The sequence below is a fragment of the Exophiala oligosperma genome (assembly GCF_000835515.1).
Source record: "Exophiala oligosperma strain CBS 72588 unplaced genomic scaffold supercont1.3, whole genome shotgun sequence".
NCBI classification, from domain to species: Eukaryota; Fungi; Ascomycota; class Eurotiomycetes; order Chaetothyriales; family Herpotrichiellaceae; genus Exophiala; species Exophiala oligosperma.
Genome location: NW_015622820.1, coordinates 211,840 through 228,520, shown reverse-complemented (window position 1 = coordinate 228,520; position 16,681 = coordinate 211,840). Strand labels below are relative to the sequence as shown.

At 51.6% G+C, this 16,681-nt stretch overlaps 8 protein-coding genes across 10 annotated transcripts; 4 read left to right on the top strand and 4 right to left on the bottom strand.

The window, feature by feature from the left end:
- Positions 1-20: 20 nt before the first annotated feature.
- Positions 21-1,529, top strand: PV06_02931 (thioredoxin reductase). Its single transcript, XM_016403676.1, has one exon. The coding sequence runs from the start codon at positions 344-346 to the stop codon at positions 1,418-1,420; it is 1,077 nt and encodes a 358-aa protein (XP_016264681.1). The 5' UTR covers positions 21-343; the 3' UTR covers positions 1,421-1,529.
- PV06_02930 (uncharacterized protein) lies at positions 1,529-3,226 on the bottom strand. The gene is made up of 3 exons (XM_016403675.1): positions 3,133-3,226; positions 2,615-3,070; positions 1,529-2,562 (listed from the first exon to the last, which is right to left on the bottom strand). The coding sequence occupies exons 1-3, from the start codon at positions 3,181-3,183 to the stop codon at positions 1,741-1,743; spliced, it is 1,329 nt and encodes a 442-aa protein (XP_016264680.1). The 5' UTR covers positions 3,184-3,226; the 3' UTR covers positions 1,529-1,740.
- Positions 3,227-3,569: 343 nt separating this feature from the next.
- Positions 3,570-4,447, bottom strand: PV06_02929 (uncharacterized protein). Its single transcript, XM_016403674.1, has 3 exons — positions 4,385-4,447; positions 3,937-4,334; positions 3,570-3,889 (listed from the first exon to the last, which is right to left on the bottom strand). Exons 1-3 carry the CDS (start codon positions 4,409-4,411, stop codon positions 3,712-3,714), a joined length of 603 nt encoding a protein of 200 aa, XP_016264679.1. The 5' UTR covers positions 4,412-4,447; the 3' UTR covers positions 3,570-3,711.
- A 250-nt stretch (positions 4,448-4,697) lies between these two features.
- Positions 4,698-5,711, top strand: PV06_02928 (mitochondria fission 1 protein). The gene is made up of 4 exons (XM_016403673.1): positions 4,698-4,860; positions 4,922-4,940; positions 4,994-5,087; positions 5,142-5,711. The coding sequence occupies exons 1-4, from the start codon at positions 4,842-4,844 to the stop codon at positions 5,469-5,471; spliced, it is 462 nt and encodes a 153-aa protein (XP_016264678.1). The 5' UTR covers positions 4,698-4,841; the 3' UTR covers positions 5,472-5,711.
- A 118-nt stretch (positions 5,712-5,829) lies between these two features.
- Positions 5,830-8,333, top strand: PV06_02927 (uncharacterized protein). Its single transcript, XM_016403672.1, has 4 exons — positions 5,830-6,485; positions 6,535-6,756; positions 6,829-6,938; positions 6,986-8,333. The coding sequence occupies exons 1-4, from the start codon at positions 6,366-6,368 to the stop codon at positions 7,779-7,781; spliced, it is 1,248 nt and encodes a 415-aa protein (XP_016264677.1). The 5' UTR covers positions 5,830-6,365; the 3' UTR covers positions 7,782-8,333.
- A 248-nt stretch (positions 8,334-8,581) lies between these two features.
- PV06_02926 lies at positions 8,582-11,491 on the top strand. Of its 2 annotated transcripts, XM_016403671.1 has the most exons (3): positions 8,582-8,898; positions 8,971-9,055; positions 9,119-11,491. In XM_016403671.1, the coding sequence occupies exons 1-3, from the start codon at positions 8,892-8,894 to the stop codon at positions 11,145-11,147; spliced, it is 2,121 nt and encodes a 706-aa protein (XP_016264676.1). In that variant the 5' UTR covers positions 8,582-8,891; the 3' UTR covers positions 11,148-11,491. The 2 variants fall into 2 exon arrangements, with proteins under 2 accessions (XP_016264676.1, XP_016264675.1); XM_016403670.1 differs by having other exon boundaries at positions 8,971-11,491.
- On the bottom strand, positions 11,227-13,400 carry PV06_02925 (uncharacterized protein). The gene has a single exon (XM_016403669.1). It carries the CDS (start codon positions 13,243-13,245, stop codon positions 11,629-11,631), a length of 1,617 nt encoding a protein of 538 aa, XP_016264674.1. The 5' UTR covers positions 13,246-13,400; the 3' UTR covers positions 11,227-11,628.
- A 310-nt stretch (positions 13,401-13,710) lies between these two features.
- Positions 13,711-16,612, bottom strand: PV06_02924. 2 transcript variants are annotated; one of them, XM_016403668.1, is made up of 2 exons: positions 16,428-16,612; positions 13,711-16,354 (listed from the first exon to the last, which is right to left on the bottom strand). In XM_016403668.1, exon 2 carries the CDS (start codon positions 16,324-16,326, stop codon positions 13,873-13,875), a length of 2,454 nt encoding a protein of 817 aa, XP_016264673.1. In that variant the 5' UTR covers positions 16,327-16,354; positions 16,428-16,612; the 3' UTR covers positions 13,711-13,872. The 2 variants fall into 2 exon arrangements, with proteins under 2 accessions (XP_016264673.1, XP_016264672.1); XM_016403667.1 differs by having other exon boundaries at positions 13,711-16,612.
- Between the last annotated feature and the right edge of the window lie 69 nt (positions 16,613-16,681).

The window sequence follows — 16,681 nt, the reverse complement described above, 5'->3', positions numbered from 1 at the left end:
CTACATTTTTGCCATAATTTGTCAACTACTTGAGGCTGTTACTCGTGCTGTATATCAAATCTTGCGTGCTGCGCTTCTCATAGAAACATCCGTCCATCCCCTGCTTCTCAACTTTCTGCGACCAGGTCACATAGACTTCGACGTTTTTCTTTTTGGTTTCTCCATCTCTATCTTCTTCAAAAGATCCGTCAAACTGTTTTCTTCAACTTTCCGCCGTCGCGCAGCTCAACTACCCCTCCGCTCCTCCCTCAGTCTTACCGTGGCAGCGACCTCGACCTTCCAGCAAAAGTCTCAACAAGCACCCTCCACGGCGCGTTCGATTTCGTCGACCCTCACCAGCGCCATGGCGCCTCCACCTCACACAAAAGTGGCCATCATCGGCTCAGGGCCTGCCGCCCACACCGCGGCCATCTACCTCTCCCGCGCAGAACTCAAGCCGGTCATGTACGAAGGCATGTTGGCGGGTGGCACCGCGGCAGGGGGGCAACTGACCACGACGACCGACATTGAAAACTACCCCGGCTTCGCACAGGGGATTGGCGGCTCGGAGCTCATGGATCAGATGAGGGCACAGAGTGAACGGTTCGGCACCGAGATCATCACTGAGACGATAACGAAGGTCGACCTGAACCAACGACCCTTCAAACTGTGGCGCGAGTACGAGGACGGTGAGGCAGACGAACCAGCCCACACCGCCGACGCCGTCATCATCGCCACGGGAGCCAACGCCAGGAGGCTGGCCCTGCCAGGCGAAGAGACGTATTGGCAAAACGGAATCTCGGCGTGTGCGGTCTGTGACGGGGCGGTCCCCATCTTCAGAAACAAGCCGCTGGCGGTCATCGGCGGAGGAGACTCGGCGGCCGAAGAGGCCATGTTTCTGACGAAGTACGGCTCGCACGTCACGGTGCTCGTCCGCAAGGACAAGCTGCGAGCCTCCAAGGCCATGGCGAAGAGACTCCTGGCGAACCCCAAAGTCACGGTCAAATTCAACCACGTCGCGGTCGAAGTGCAGGGTGAAAATAAGCCGAGAGGTCTCATGACACACTTGAAGATCAAAAACGTGCAGAGCGGTGCCGAGGAGGTCATGGAGGCCAACGGTCTGTTTTATGCTGTCGGGCACGACCCGGCCACGGCGATTTTCAAGGGCCAAGTCGACACGGACGAAGAGGGATACATTGTGACGAAACCCGGCACGAGCTACACGAGTATTCCTGGTGTCTTCGCCGCCGGTGACGTGCAGGACAAGAGATACCGACAGGCCATCACCAGCGCCGGGAGCGGGTGTATAGCGGCCCTCGAGGCCGAAAAGTACCTTGCCGAACTCGAAGACGAGATACCCCTCGAAAAGGAGAATCAGGCCAAAAAGCCCGAAGTCAATGGCGACGCCGCTCCTGAATATAGATCAAACCCCTTGCTGTGAACTTCTTCTTTATACAGAGGGGTTCTCCGTAGATTTGATGATGATAGAAATAGGATGTATTGTCTCTCTTCAGGAGAAATCAAAATTTTTGACCAAACCACGCCGTGGGCACTGATGAATAACACTTTGCGAATGCATATGTGAAATACATTTTTTACTTCCTCTCTTTATATCTCTCCTTGAGAGAGAAATCGTGACCTATGCGCCGAAAAAACCGCTAAGCGCACAAAGCTACCTAGGTAGGTAAGGCAGGTAAGGTATATATAGTACAATACTACAGTTTCTATCTTGAATCCTCCCGGATTTCGTTTCTCGCCTTGCTACCTCCTCCTGAGGTACCACGTGAAGGCCGAGCTGTTGATGTATTCCGAAAAGGGCGTCGGCACCTCGGCCAGCCCCGGCCGCGCCACGGGGTGTCTCAGGTAGACGGCCGCACAGATCTTGTGGTTGACCTCCAGGAACCGGGGGACGAACGCGAACACGCTCATGTAGTCCCGGGGCGTCCAGGGGGTGGCATAGGGTTTGGAGTCGTCGATGGGGTTCTCCTGCATGGACCTCAGAGCCGTAAGCAGCTCGTTGTATTCTTCGTCGTCCATGTGGAGTTGTTGTTCGGCCTTTGTCTCCGTTTGCGTCTCTGCTGCACCCTCGACGGAGGCGGATGCGACTTGTACGGCCGACGGTGACGACGACGAGGGTTCTCCTGCCGCTTTAATTTCTCTCCTGACCTGGAGTTGCTGTTGGATCTCCGCCAGCTGTGCTTCCGCACTGTCCGTCTCGATCGACGCGGATTTGCTCTTGGACAGGAGTCGTTGGATGGACTTGGAAAATGCGCGCAAGTCTTGCTTCCGCTTCGCTCCTAAATCTTGCTTGGAAGATGCGAGGAGAGCTCGTGCCTGCGATTTGAGTGCTTTCAGAACCTCGCGGGGATCCTGCTCTTCAGCCTGGGCCTCCGCCTCTTCAGGTTCTGCTGCTGGTTGTTGTTCTTCCTTGCCGATCTCCTCTGCCGCCTCTTCATCGGCGTTCTGCTTGTCTTCGGATTTTGCCCGTTCGTTGACTTTGGGAGCGCCTGTGGCGTACATGACGCGTTCTGGCAATACCTGGAACATGTCCCCGGGGTTCAGGAGGTAGCCTGGGTACCGCATCTGCACGACCTTGTAAGTTTGGGATCTTCGCTCTCGGAGCTCATGTACGTACTTGCTTCCCATTCACCTTGACTGCTCCGTGTACAACAAACTGCCTTGCTTGTCGGGCACTGCTCGCGAACAGTGCTCGAAAGATGGCGGTGTCCAGTCGTCTTTCCATCGGAGCATAGGTCATTTGCATATATGGCACCTCCTTCTTCTTCTTCGTCCTGTCCCACCTCGACGAGTTCCGCTCATTTCGATCGCTGACAAGACCCGATCCTCTACCGGCAGACTCACGCGAGCCGTCGTTGGATGCGAGGTACCGTGCGTTCATCGGTATCACCGAGCGGATTCTTCTGTCGAACATGCGTACCCATTGCTTCTCTCGAACTTGTTCGCCGTGGTAGCTTCGGGATAAAGACTTGGACTTCCATTTCGTCTTAAAAAAGTTGAGAGGTCTGTAAGGATCTCCTCGTAGCCGGGTTAGGTTGAAGAGATTATATTTGCTCCAAGATTGTCTGATTTTCTATACTTTATCGTTAAAAGCGACGACCCATGAAGAGGATTATGGGACAAAGAAATCTTTACCGGTGTTTCATTTTTCTTGACCGTCAGCCGAGTTGCTGCCCTGTTACGCATGGTTGGAGGAGATGGTAATAAAGTCCCAATCCCAACCTACACGGCTTCGCTAGAAATCTTCGGATTGACTTGAAGCTGCGACGGGAAAGTCGAGAAAAGTGTCGGCACTTCTATTTTTCCGGACCCGGAGCTACTTTACATTTGGTTAGCGTATCCTCAACTCCGGAGCCACCTTGGGTATTTGTTTATATTGTGGCATTCGCGCTGCTCAGTACGGATACATGTTACCATACAGTGCAAAGCTTCCACAAGTACTCTTGTTCAGTATGGCAGGTTCCTACTACAAAAAAATATCGTGACCAGTACAAGACCAGGGAAAGTCCCCGCCCAAAATGCTCTTGTGGTAGCAACATTCATATCGGCAAACCACAGATCATGTTACCCATTTTTAAAATACTGAAGTGCCATGTTGTGAAAAAACCCTGTCATTATTCGTTGTATATCATTCCCATCCTGAAGTCATGGCATTGTCCAACCTGAACACCTCGCTCAAGAATACACATTGTCCATCAATTGCCTGGCGTGATCTTAGCCTTGCAATGTCTGCCAAAAGTAATCTGCGTAAAACCATCTCGAGAACTTTGGATCAATGTTTACAACGTGGACATCTCCCTTCTTGGTATTCCCAATGGTTGCCTTGTTATAGTTGCCTGCTTCGTCTTGATCCAGCATAATTCCCAGAGATCTGTACAGCCACAACCGGAGGCTCGTTTGTGTCAGCATAACATCAGCTAGGATTCCAGAAGTACTCACATAGTAGGATCATCAGCCTCCCGTGCCCGTCGAGTATTCTCGTCCCCTTCCACCCCTTGCTCTTCCAGGTCGTCCAAGCGATGCTTCAGTCTTTCGAGCTCGGCCTCTAACCTCTCACTTTCCACTTCCAGCTCCGAAGCTTGCTTTGCAACACGGAACTTCCTCGTGTCAAGCTGCACAATCTCGCTCGCGTGACGTCCACTGTCGTGACCAGAGACGACTTCCTTTCGCTGGGATTCAAGCGTTGCCAATTGTCGTGAGAGTTTTCTTAGAACTGTATCTGCATCTCGAATGCGCAGGTCTCTCGATTGTTGTAGCGTTGAAAGCGAGTCATTTACACGCGAAAGGGCCGCTTTGTCTGGCGCAATGTTGAAGTTGGTCACCGTTGCCCGGATGAGCTGTAGGCTGGGGTCAGGCACAATAGCAGATATGAACCGGGAATACTCACCGCAGCAGGGTCTTCGTCAAGAAGCATTTTGTAGGATCTGGTGTTGATTGTCGAATGGTGCTGTTGGCGCAGGCAAGATACGCTCAGTGGTGAGGAATGAATTTATTTAGGCTATGCTGGGATGGGGTTTGTTTACTGGGCAACGGCTAGTGACTGCGCAGGGCTCCCCTACCGTACCTAGAATGTAAACCTGGTACCCGCCTGCACCAACCCTAACTGGGGGCGCTCCACGAGGATGGTAAGACGTCACGTCACGGGTGCACAGGCACCACAGAGCCTTCCTACCGTGAACCACCAGACCCTGAGGATTTAATGTACAGCAGGCAAACGCAACCGCCTCCGCAGTCAAACTTCAAAAAACGAGCCTGGATTATAGTTCGCCTCGATTATTGTCGTTGATTATCTTTTGGACATTAACATCCCTTACTCAAATCAAATCCCAGCGTTCTTTGGAATCATGCCATCAAATTTACCATGTAAGCTTATCTCGACGCCTCGACAAATGTTCATTGACGCTGGCACTGACAACTTCGATAGATGCTGCAGACGCAGAGAGGTTCGTTGCGATCCGGCACCGCAGCTCCAACACAAACATTAACACAAGCGCAGTCCCCTAAAACCCGCCGAACTACAAGTGCTCAGAGCACAGTACGAGAAAGAAGGCGACTACGTTGGGGTACAGACCAAGTTTAACTATGCCTGGGTATGCTAGGTTGCATGTTTGTTGGCAGGCTTTGTTACTTACAGCTTTGTGCAGGGCTTGATCAAATCAAATCAGCGAAGCGAGCAACAGCTCGGCGTCCAACTACTTTCCGATATATTTAAGACCACTCCCGAACGAAGAAGAGAGTGCCTGTACTATCTGGCGCTGGGAAACTACAAGTTGGGCAACTACGCAGAGGCACGGAGGTACAATGATCTGTTACTGGAGAAGGAGCCTGGCAATCTGCAGGCCAGCAGCTTGAGGCAGTTGATCGATGACAGGGTGTCGAAGGAAGGATTGATGGGGATCGCCATCGTTGGAGGCGTCGCTGTTGCTGCGGGAATCTTGGGCAGTATGATGATGAGAGGATCACGGCGGCGATGATGCTCTCGAGAGAATGTTGTTCTTGGAGCGTGGTCTCGCCCAGAATGATAACGGGTTACCAAGTCTCCGAATGTTCTTCTGATGTCCTAGACCGAGAAGCGAGACCGTCTCAGAATGTGTCGAAAGGGCTAGGCCTGTACAAAATTCCGGTACCTTTGCTGAAATTAATGATATATTCTACTTTGCTGCTCCGGACGGAGTGAATTAAATGACTGATTATTGTGTCCAAAGACATATTCACCAGCATTCATTGTTCGCCAGCTAATCAGATTGGGTACTCTGTATATTATATATTCCCTCACATCATAATTAGCTGGTCTTCTTACAAATTCGTTACCTACCATTACGCCTTTGGTAGCTAGGCACGGAATCAAGAACATCATCGATAAAACTACGTGTCGGAAGCGCCCACGAATACGTCAACTTCACAACTGGGCGTGTGGCTCACTATTTCGCCATCCTCGCATGGTGGCACCTAATAAAAATCCGATAAATCGCAGCCTCACCAGTCCTACCATTTATTACCAGGCATCACCCTTCTAGCTAGTCGTTTTGAGCTTGTCAACGGTGAATTCATTATTCTCACTCCACCCTCAGCAAACAGCATCAAACAACCACTTCATAATCCGTACTGACCGTCGCCTCCTATCAATTGCCCATCAACCGATCGTCCTCGCTCAAGCCATCCCTATCTCTCGCTACTACTGCGGGCACTAAGCATCGCGGGCACTATCATTCCCCCGGATCGAGATTGAACTCTAGGCTCCGCTGGTGAATGACGCAGCCTTACCAACTACGAAAACACACTCCAGATTCCTAAATTCAGCTTCTACCACTACCGCTGACAGTATCAACCTTGCTACCGCCACCACCCTTCCTATCTGGCACTCTACAATGGCAGATTCTGGACGAGTGATGGGAGAGCGGGTCTTCTGCTACCAATGCGATAACGAATGGGAACGTGAACATGGCGGACTGATCTGCCCCAGATGTGAGAGCGAATTCACCGAGATTGTAAGTGAATCCAAGCTTTCAGCCAGACCATACTGACGCTGAGGAACAGCTCACCCCAGAAACAGAGCCGGATTTTGGCCCAGATCGTATACCATCCCCTCCCTCTTTGCCTAATCTTCGACCTTTGCTTGATCATAACCCATGGGCCGAGAATTTCGACCCGGATCCTCACAACAATTTTACCACGTTTGAATTCACGAGTGGCAATGGTGGAGGGAGAGTGTCTTTTAGCACAAGGACGTTCATGACGGGTGGCTCGTTGGGAATGAATGTAAGGGCCATCCTGGTGCAAGATGATGATGCAGACGTTTAGATAACATGCTTACTGATTAATTGCCAATAGAATCAAGCCGTACCCCCAATGTTTGGCAATCTACATCCTCAGGGAGGCCTCCATATGGCAGGCGAACCCCGGAATCCTCACGCAAACAACCCAACGGGAAATCTACAAGAGTGGGTGCGCCTAATTCTAACTAGATATGTCTAGCTGACCCGAATAGTATGCTTGCAATGCTTTTACAGACAATGACCGCAGCGTCGGACCGCATTGCGATGGAAGCAACAGCGAACCAACGCGGTAATCCACAGGCACATAACCCCCCGATGGGCCCCTTTGACTTTCTAGAACACTTAATTTCGCCCGGCCAACATGGTGATATTGTGTTCGGCGAGCAAGCTTTTGACCGTGTTATGGAGCAGCTCATGGAGCAGGATCTTGGGAACGGTGCGCCACCACCGGCATCAGAAGAAGCGATCCGATCGTTGGGAAAAAAGAAAGTCGACTCAGAGATGTTAGGAGCAGAAGGCCGAGCCGAGTGTTCAATATGCATGGACAATGTGGAGCTAGGGGATGAAGTGACAACGCTACCCTGCAACCACTGGTTCCATGGTGACTGTGTTACAGCGTGGTTGAAAGAGCACGACACTTGCCCTCACTGTCGAAAACCTATATCAAGTCCTGATCAAGGACCGCAAGCGAGCTCTTCCCGGCGGCGGCGAACGAGCCGAGCAAGATCATCAATATCAAGCCCAACTGGCTTCGGTCCCGAAGCTAGCAGATACAATTCCGTCACGATGCCCGAAGGTCGGAGCGAGGCCAGACCACCCCGGCACACCTACCATGGAAGGAGATCAGAAACAAACCTGGAGCGACATGCGAGCCATCGATCCACTTCTCGACGACACAGCACGAGAAATGACGGTGAAAGTGGTGCAGACGGTGCAAGTAGTAGAAACCATCATGCTGGAGGAGGGGGCGTAACGGGTTGGATCAGAGATCATTTGCCTTTTCCGTAGGGAGAAAATACGCAGAGATGAACGCTACCACGTATGATATGAAACACCCACCAAGACAGGAAAGCTTCACGCAAAGTGAAGCATCTACAAAGGCAACATTTGCTCGAGGGAGGACAATGTTATTCCCTGGCATGCTCATATGAATCAAGATCCGCGAATCGGAGACTAACGGATGAAACTGGGTGTGGTGCCACTACTCTTCTATTTGGGCAAGGCCGAAGAAGATAGAAAGGATCTTCTCAGCAGTCCACGGACTCGCCATGTCGAGATGAATGGTGTAATGGTTGATATGAATGAGGCTACGGGACGCAACAGACAACAAGCGGAGCAGGAAAACAGGGGCTGTAGTTCTTCCTGTTGTCGTCTCTAGATACACTATCCAGGGTGTAGGTGATTTGGTGAGAGTATCTTCTTGGGATGAATTATGACGAGACAGACGCCAGAGAAATAGTCACAACTATCTACTCTGGTAGCTACTTGGGTATGTGTACCAACATTGGGCTCTAAACTTTTGTATTGTTTGTGCCCGCAATCGCAATCGCATTCGTATTCGTATTCGCATTCGATATCGTGTCGTGTGGGAGAATCCAGGTATTTAGAAAGAAATGTAAATTAACGAGTAGGTCAGATGCGATACGGAGTACGAGATGTAAGCTGATATAGGTAGGTGCCTTGGTTGAGGTTTCGGTTAGATAAAATAAATACCTAGGTACCTTATGTAGGCTGCTGCAGTGTTGATCCTCATATATCATCGGACTCCGACTTTCACATGCAAAAATCCCGTCTTCATCCTCGTTCGGCCGCATAACATCATCTCATTACTCCGTCGGAAAGGTTTCTACCTACTTGTTACCATTAATGGCTCTTTCACTCAGGCATGGCTGGCCTTGTTCCTTTCATCTCTCTCTGTCAGCCTCGAACCCTTCCGTTGACGCCACCTCTGTCACAGTCGTCGAGATTTCTTACGTCCTTCTCGCTGACGACAACAACAACAAAGCACCAGACGGTCTGTGCTTGACATGCTACGACCCTACTTTCAGACGTCTTGACTTCGAATGAGTACATTTTTTCAGCCTCTGGTCCACTCGTGGATAGCCTTTTACGACAACTATGATAGGTATGTTTGGAGACATACTCTGATATCGATCCTACTTCACATGTACTGACCTCATCCCTCCATGTGGAACAGATCATGTTCTGGGGCGACCATCTTCGCAGTTCCGCAAAGTCCAGGTCCTTGCGGTTGTTTCATTCTGGTCGTTATACCTGCTAAGGTATGATCTGATCTGCAGAAAGACCGTGACAGATTTCCCACTGACATTATCATCTCTTCCTAGGGGTGACAGACATGGCCCTCCAGCGATTCGCGCCCTCTCCCAGCGCCTGTCGAAACGATTGACCCCTTGGCGATCTGTGGTTATTACTCTCCTCTACCTCTACATATGTCGCAACTTTGCGAAACTCTGCAATCTCGAGTCTCCCGAGCCGCTTGCGAATTTGTACAATCGTTCCTACTTTCGGGCAACATGGATCACAACGGCGCTGGATGCCGGCTTCTGGACTGCAATGAGGATTCGGAACAAAGGACTGCGAGATCTGGCCTCGATGATATTCACCGTATACTATCTCATTGCTGCCGAGCAAGCAGATGAAAAGGTGCGGAAAGTACGAGCCGTCCTTACAGTGGATCATCTGAGGGTCTCCTGGGACAAACCAAACACGCCCTACCTTAGGTGGTTGACCGCCGTGATGCGGCCTCGATTTACTCGCTACAAACCAAGAAGGATTCGAATACCCCGACCCAAGCAATCCACCTATAAAGAGCCTGTTGTGGCATGGATGTACTTTGACGGCACGCTGGCTGAGCTCGAAAAACAAGAGAATGTGGTTCTCGACATTCCCGGCGGAGGGTTTGTGGCCATGGATCCAAGGACAAGTGACGATAGATTGCTTGCCTGGGCAGGAAGGACAGGACTGCCCATTCTCAGCCTAGACTACCGCAAGGCTCCTGAATATCCCTACCCATACGCGTTGAACGAATGCTTCGATGTATACACGCAGATTATCGCTACAAGGGGACGATGTATAGGTATGAAGCCCGCAACTTGTCCGAGGATTGTACTTGCCGGTGATAGCGCGGGAGGCAACTTGGCTACAGGAACGACCTTGATGGTGATCCAGTCGAATCAAAGCGGAAGTGCTCGAGGAATTCTTCCTTGTCCAGCTGGTTTGGTCTTGCTGTATCCTGCTTTGGACATGAACATCAGCAGCTGGATGACCGACGATCAAATGGCCTTAATCCGAAATCCACGAACGGCCAAGAAGTACGAAACTTTTATCAAAAGAAAAAGTGAAGATATCGATCGACGTTATACACCATCGACACCCAAACCTTCGGATGATGGTGAAGGTGATCCAAACTTTGACTTCTTCGCACCAAGAGAAGACACCCTGAAGGCAGACCATGAGTTGAGCAGGCGAAATACCGATGTTGATGCACAGAAACAGACTGTGGCCGAATCGAAACCCCAGCATCTCAAGACGAGATTGGCTGTCTCGTCCATCATCTCATATTTCGGCGATCGCATCCTCACCCCCGAAATGATGCGCGCCATGATCATACTCTACGTTGGGCCGTACAATCGTCCTGATTTCACGACTGATCATCTCTTGTGCCCGGCCGTGGCTCCTGAAAGCCTCCTTGCGAAATTTCCAAAGACATACTTCTGTACCGGAGAGCGTGATCCTCTCGTGGATGACACGGTCATTTTCGCCGGTAGGATTCGACAGGCGAAGCTACACCTTTTTCGTGAGCGGCAAGAAGTCGGTCTCGAGAAATCTACTGCAGAGTTCAACGAGAAAGATCATGTTGAAGTGGCTCTCATTCCAGGCATTTCACACGGATTTGTCCAGTTTGTCTCTGTCTTTCCAGAGGGCTGGAGACACATCTTCCGCTGCGGACAGTGGATCCAAGACATTTTTTCCAAGCCACCACATGCTTTCGAAGGTCCGGCCATAGAGTCGAGGCTGAGAAATGGGACGCTTACGCATGATTCCCACAGCAGCCTTGAACTGGCCTCGACGCAGCCGAGGCATCATTATCGAACTCCAACGGGTGAGAGCATGGATGACGACGCTCCGCTGGTCATGTCGTCCATCAAATCCGAAGACGCCAGACGGTCGTCTCCTCAAAAAGTCAACGGCGCAGCCAAAGACTCTGCAGGAGAACGTGGGCGTGATACAACAGAGAAATCTAGACCCGAGGTTAGCCGGAACAAGAGTTTGGTGTCTTTGGGCAGCGAAGAAGATCTCCTCAAGAGAAGGATGAAAGGCTTGACTGTTGGACTCTTGGGGGACAGTGACTGATTAATGACGAATAGAACATTGGTGATGACTGTGGAGTCTCGCTTGAGAATATAATATATTGTTACATACAACCACGTCTGCCGGGTACAATGCAAGTGAATCCAACTGTGCTCCTACCATGCAGCCTCTGCTCCTGTATGATCACAAGCGATGAGCAAATCAAATTCGGCTGTAAGGTCTGGATTGGGCACGGTAAATCATGAAAATGATGACGGCATTTCTGAGTGTGTATTTACATGTTCGAACCCTTTTGGGAGGTGTTCCCATCGACGCAATGTCCTCGAGGGGGGGAGGGAGAGGTATTGTACATCAGATTCAGTGGCCCCCAAGACGTTGCGTAATACAATAGTGTTTTTTCCTTGACAGATCGGTACGCATGGTATATTTCGCTGATGCCTGGGGCCTGGTTGGTCGGTCTTTATTTGTCACTGTATCTCTGCAGATGCCCGACAGTGAAATCCCATGGACATTCAAAATCCCGTCAAGTGAGATGGTCGTCAACAACATCAACAACACTCCCCCTCCCGGCCCCCGTCCCCACGGTGGTACTACCACCGACGACCCCCAAAGGCGAGGAGACACCTCTCGCCCTTCTCAGTTCGTTCGTCCGCTTGACGATTTCCCGATCGAAGCACCACCACCAACCCCGGAAGACCTTTTCGCCGACCTCCCAGTTTCGAGGGTCCTGAGGGTCCGAACCCGTTATCCGTACACCCTCGGCCGGGTCTTCGATGTCGTAGACGAAATCCACCAGGGCCGTGGGGGATTTGGCACCCAAAGGTCGGTACTCGATCGGTTGAGCCAGGACGTGAATGAGCCTGTCTCTGACACTCGGCCAAGGAAGGAGATCGATGGCCGGATGGTGAGGAATGCTGAGCTGAGCCGCCGTGGGACGTAGGTTGGGGGGTAGATGACCGTATAGAATTGCTGTGGAGGTGGAGGTGGTGGTGGGCGAACTTCCGAGGCTGCGGCCGTTGCCAGACACTGTCGCTGCGTCCATCGTCGTTGGGGTGGCCGACGAAAGAGGAAAAGGAGATTCCGACGTCAATGACCATATCAGATCTTGAATCTGTAAACGTTGCGCGATGGACATGCAACCACGGAGCAAGGCGAGTTCGGGGACCTGAAGGTGCATGTCGTCCGGGAAGGTTGTCGTCGTCGTCGTCGTCGTCGTGGGGTGTTGTTGGATGACCGGACCGGCAGGCGTAGCCGTGTGGTTGGCGACTATTGTCGACGAGATGGAAAGGTCCCGAGGGAAATGGAAACCCTCGGCGTCGTTCGTCGAATCCTTTTCAAAGTCGCCAGGTAAAGGACCAAAAGACCCGACTAAAGAGGACCAATGAGGAGCAGCTGGATTCTCGACAATGACAGACGAGGGATGATGCGTGGTGATGGTGGTGGTACCGTCAGAGGTGGTAGTAGAAGGGCTGTCTAGGGACGGGAGTATCAACGGAGTCGTTGTTGATGATGACGATGATAACGTTGATGGTGCGAAAAAGTATTGATGATGGTCTGTGATGAGAAGTTGTTGATGGTTGTGGTGGAGGTGATGCTCGTCAAAAGTCGCAAAAATGTCCTTGGCCGTCTCGTTCCCTTTTGCTCCTCTCGCTTCCTGTCCCCCTTCGTCCACCACAAAGATTTGACTTTCGTTTGGCAGCACGTCAGGCTGCATGTGGATGGGTAGAAATGGTGCAAAGTCCAGGTCGTCGCCGCCGCCACCGCCACAAATCTCAACCTCACCGCCGTCGTCGGCATCCAGTAGGATCCCTGTACTGCTTCTGGTCTCTGGGGAATCGTCGTACGAACCCGTAGAGAACTTGGTCAGAGTCGGCCCGTTTCTTCTTCCCTTCCTCTCTTCATAAAAGATCTGATCTTGCTGTGTCGTGTCGGGCATTGCGCTCCATCCCGGTTCCTCCGTCGAGGTCGCAATCGACTCGACCTGGGCCTCGAGTTTCTCCATGTGCTCTTTGCGTCTCTGTCGGTACCGTCTCTGGGCGAGCACGTTCAACACTCGTTTCCTCTCCGCCGCATCTTCGCCGACCTGTGGGACATTCAAAGCGTCCGCTTTTCTCTTGCTTTGTCGATTTCTCGTCGCCATTGACGCGCCTATTGAGAAGGTCCGGGTATGTAACGTCCCAGCTCACCTCTTTGAAAGTAGAAGAACTTGAACACTCCGCAGAAAATGGGGAATATTACGGACCGGAATGAAAAGAGAAGGAAACTTAACTCAAAGAGTCGGCTCGTGGACGCTGAGATGTTTAAGAGTACTTGGACTGGAAGAGACGGCGGGTCGTCGGCGGAGACAGATATAACGTTATGCGGGGGATGGGACCAAGGTGCGCCTCGTATTCGTATTCCAGACGGCATCCTCACCAGCGACGTGCAGCATCATTGTCGAAGGAATGTAAATCCGAATGCAAGATCGAGGTTCAGGAAAAGTGCCCCTTGATTCACGCAGAGCGGCATCAGTGATGTTTGAACTTGCATAGAACAAGACATGGCGGTCAACGATGAACAACCAGCAGCACAACGCATCTTCTAGAGAAACAAGTCGAGATGAGCATAATGTGCTCGACTGGGGATGTTATGTCTGCAAAGAGATCTCAGCAGTCAAAAAGGTCATGAACGTATCATATCACATTACACCCTCTCATCGGACGGAGAAACGATCAAGGACATACACGCACAGCCGTGTCTGTATTTTCGGTCATAGAATCCAATACTATCAGCTGTGCTCGTAACCTTGCCTGCTGACAGTCCCTTGCCGAGTAGGAGTAGGCGTCGGGCTTCCGTCACGATCCAAACCTCGCATGGTGGAGGCTCCACTGGCCATAGGTCTGACTCTGCTTCCGACGAATCCCTTTCTATTTCTACCCGTCCGACCACGACCGAGCCAGTTCAATTTCAGCTGTCTGTTAAGCTCTTCCATCTTCCCTTGCCCGTCGTCACCAGATTGTATCGAGCAGAGAACTGAGAGGCACTGCAGCATCCGGCCAACGGTTTCCGTCACTTGAGCTGAGGACGTATCTGATGGTCTTGCTGCTGGTGGGGAACTGAAGGATTGAAACGCAACATCTTGCGCAGGGTTGCTGGTCGCGGACAAGTTGGACGTTGCACGAGATCTTCCACCTGAAGTAGCGCTGCCCAGCAGGGTACTCGTCTGAGAATTGTAGCTTCCATACACAGGCTGCTCAGTACTATGAGCTGTGGCAGGCCTGTCACTTCCTCCGCTGTTACCTCGATGCCGTGTGGGGTTGTCGTACTGAGCCAAGCTAACATTGATGCTTTCCAAGCTCAATCTTGAAAATGTTGCTTTCAAAACCTCGAACCTTGGAATAATGATGATGTCTCGGAACGTAATCAGGAGAATACGCCTAACTTCCAATTCCTCCCCAGCAGCAACCACAAAGTCCACGCCGCTACCCGAAGCTGGAGACGAGGAAAGCTTACTGCCCGACTCGGCGCTGGGAAGAGCACCCCAGAACTCGGCGGCCATTTTGGGACTGGTCAGGATGCTGCCTCGCCCCTTGAATTCTTGGTCGAGAGGGAGGAAGACGGCTTGCATGTATGGCAATATGGTGCCAAACACTTGAATCCACATGCTGACAAGATGAGAGACTAGTCTTTCATCGGAAGCCTGGCGCAGTGTGTGATTGAGGCTGAAGAACCCCGTCTTGAATAAATCTTCCAGGTCTCCGATGACAATGCTAGGATCCCTTCGTTGAACACATCGTTGGAGATGGAATGTGACGAGCTTGTTCAGATTTTCTACCGGGACAGGAACATCTTCTCCCTCAAAGACGATGAGAATCTTGGCTCTCAAGGCATCCCAGGCATCATCCGCAGACATGTTCTTTAAGCCAAGGTCGGCTCCAGCTTCCTTAACTTCAGCATAACTGCTAAAAGTGGTGAGTGACTGATTCGTGAAACTGGTCCCCAGTGACGGCCACTCGGACGTGTCGCTTTCGCCCCGACTGTACACAGTCTCCAGGTTGGCAAATGCGGCCTTTTCCTCCTTTTTCTTCTCTCGCAAGGCGCGGCCGCCATGGCGGAGATCTAGCCCTGACACTGACTTGGAGAAAGTTGAGGATGGAGCAGGGGAAGATGGAGCAAAGGAATACAGCGACTGGGGATTGTTCATGTCGACCGGTCTGGAGTTGGAGTTTGCCGACGAGAGAGGGAGGGCATAACTATCATCCTTGTCCTTCAACTTCAACTTTTGCCGCAAACCGTGATGTTTATGGGACTTGTCCTTTTGTTCGGGAATGGGAACGATCGTACTTGACGATGGGTTGGCCAATTGGTATAATGATGAGTTGGTTGAGGATAATGAGTCGGCAAGACTCGCTGTTGAGGCATTCATGACCTTGGATAACCCACTGGGCGCCAGCTTGCTTGGTGATGGTAAAGCCTTATCTCTTGCTTCTTTGTCTTTATCTCTTGACAGCACCATGTGCTTAGGCTTGAACCGTTTCAGCCCTTTCCTAGATTTCTCCTCTTCAACCAATGAGACCTGACTGGAGGAGGCGACGTTCCTGGGGAAGGCTACACTCGCTGCCGTAGCCGCCGCATTGCTCCCTATGAGACCGTTCCGATACTGTTGGTCATTGGTGGAAGCCTGCGGTGTTCCTTCGTGTGAGCCATTTGAGCCTCTACTACTTCGGCGGCTTTCCTGATGGCTCTGCTCTTGTGGAAAGGGAACAGTTTGAGACCTTTTGCGGTTGTGGCTGGTGGCATTGAGATGCTGCATTGCGGCTTGTGCGGCTATCTGGGAAGGCGTGAGGGTCGACATGGCTGACTGTTCATGTAGAACAGACTGGCTGGCCAGAGATGCGGAAGGCATCGACGGCTCAAAGTAGCCCTGGGAGTGCTGTCGTGGACGATGTCTGTGAAATTCTGAGGGCGGATTTGTCCTCGCGCCTTCGCGACTAAGGTATTGTGCCGAGGGCCTTTGAGATAGTGACATATTGCTGTGGTTGTTATGAGGCACGAAGGACGGCAGTTGTTGGCTGTATGGAGATCTCTTTACGACAGACAAATTCGACGACCCGGAGGAGTCACTACCACTTGAAACCGGTCGGTCGCTTTGTTTGGACTCTGGACGAGAAGAGGGATTCGGAGACACAGAAGCAGGAGGTGCAGGAGAGCGCAACCCCATGCGACGTGGTGGAGGTTCCATTTTGAGCGAAGAAGGCAATGAGGATGGCCTGAGTGCAGCAATCGGCACCAGATTAGCATCTTGGGAACTGGTCTCTTCGATGTTCGCCAGATGACGCTCACCTTGTTTACTGCGCATGTCACTCAAGGATGAAATCCAAGCACAGCCTGCGCCGTCACCGTACACTGGCCATATACGGGCGTGAATCTGAATTCATGGTGAGTCGTGCGAGAGGTGGATATACTGGTGCTGCTGCTGCATTTGCTAAATTCTCGTAACTGAGGGCCATTGAAGGAGGTGGTTGAAGGTACTGTGGATATGGAGTCTGTGGTGGTGTTCGTCTCTACGGAGTACGAATACGGAGGATCTCTGGATA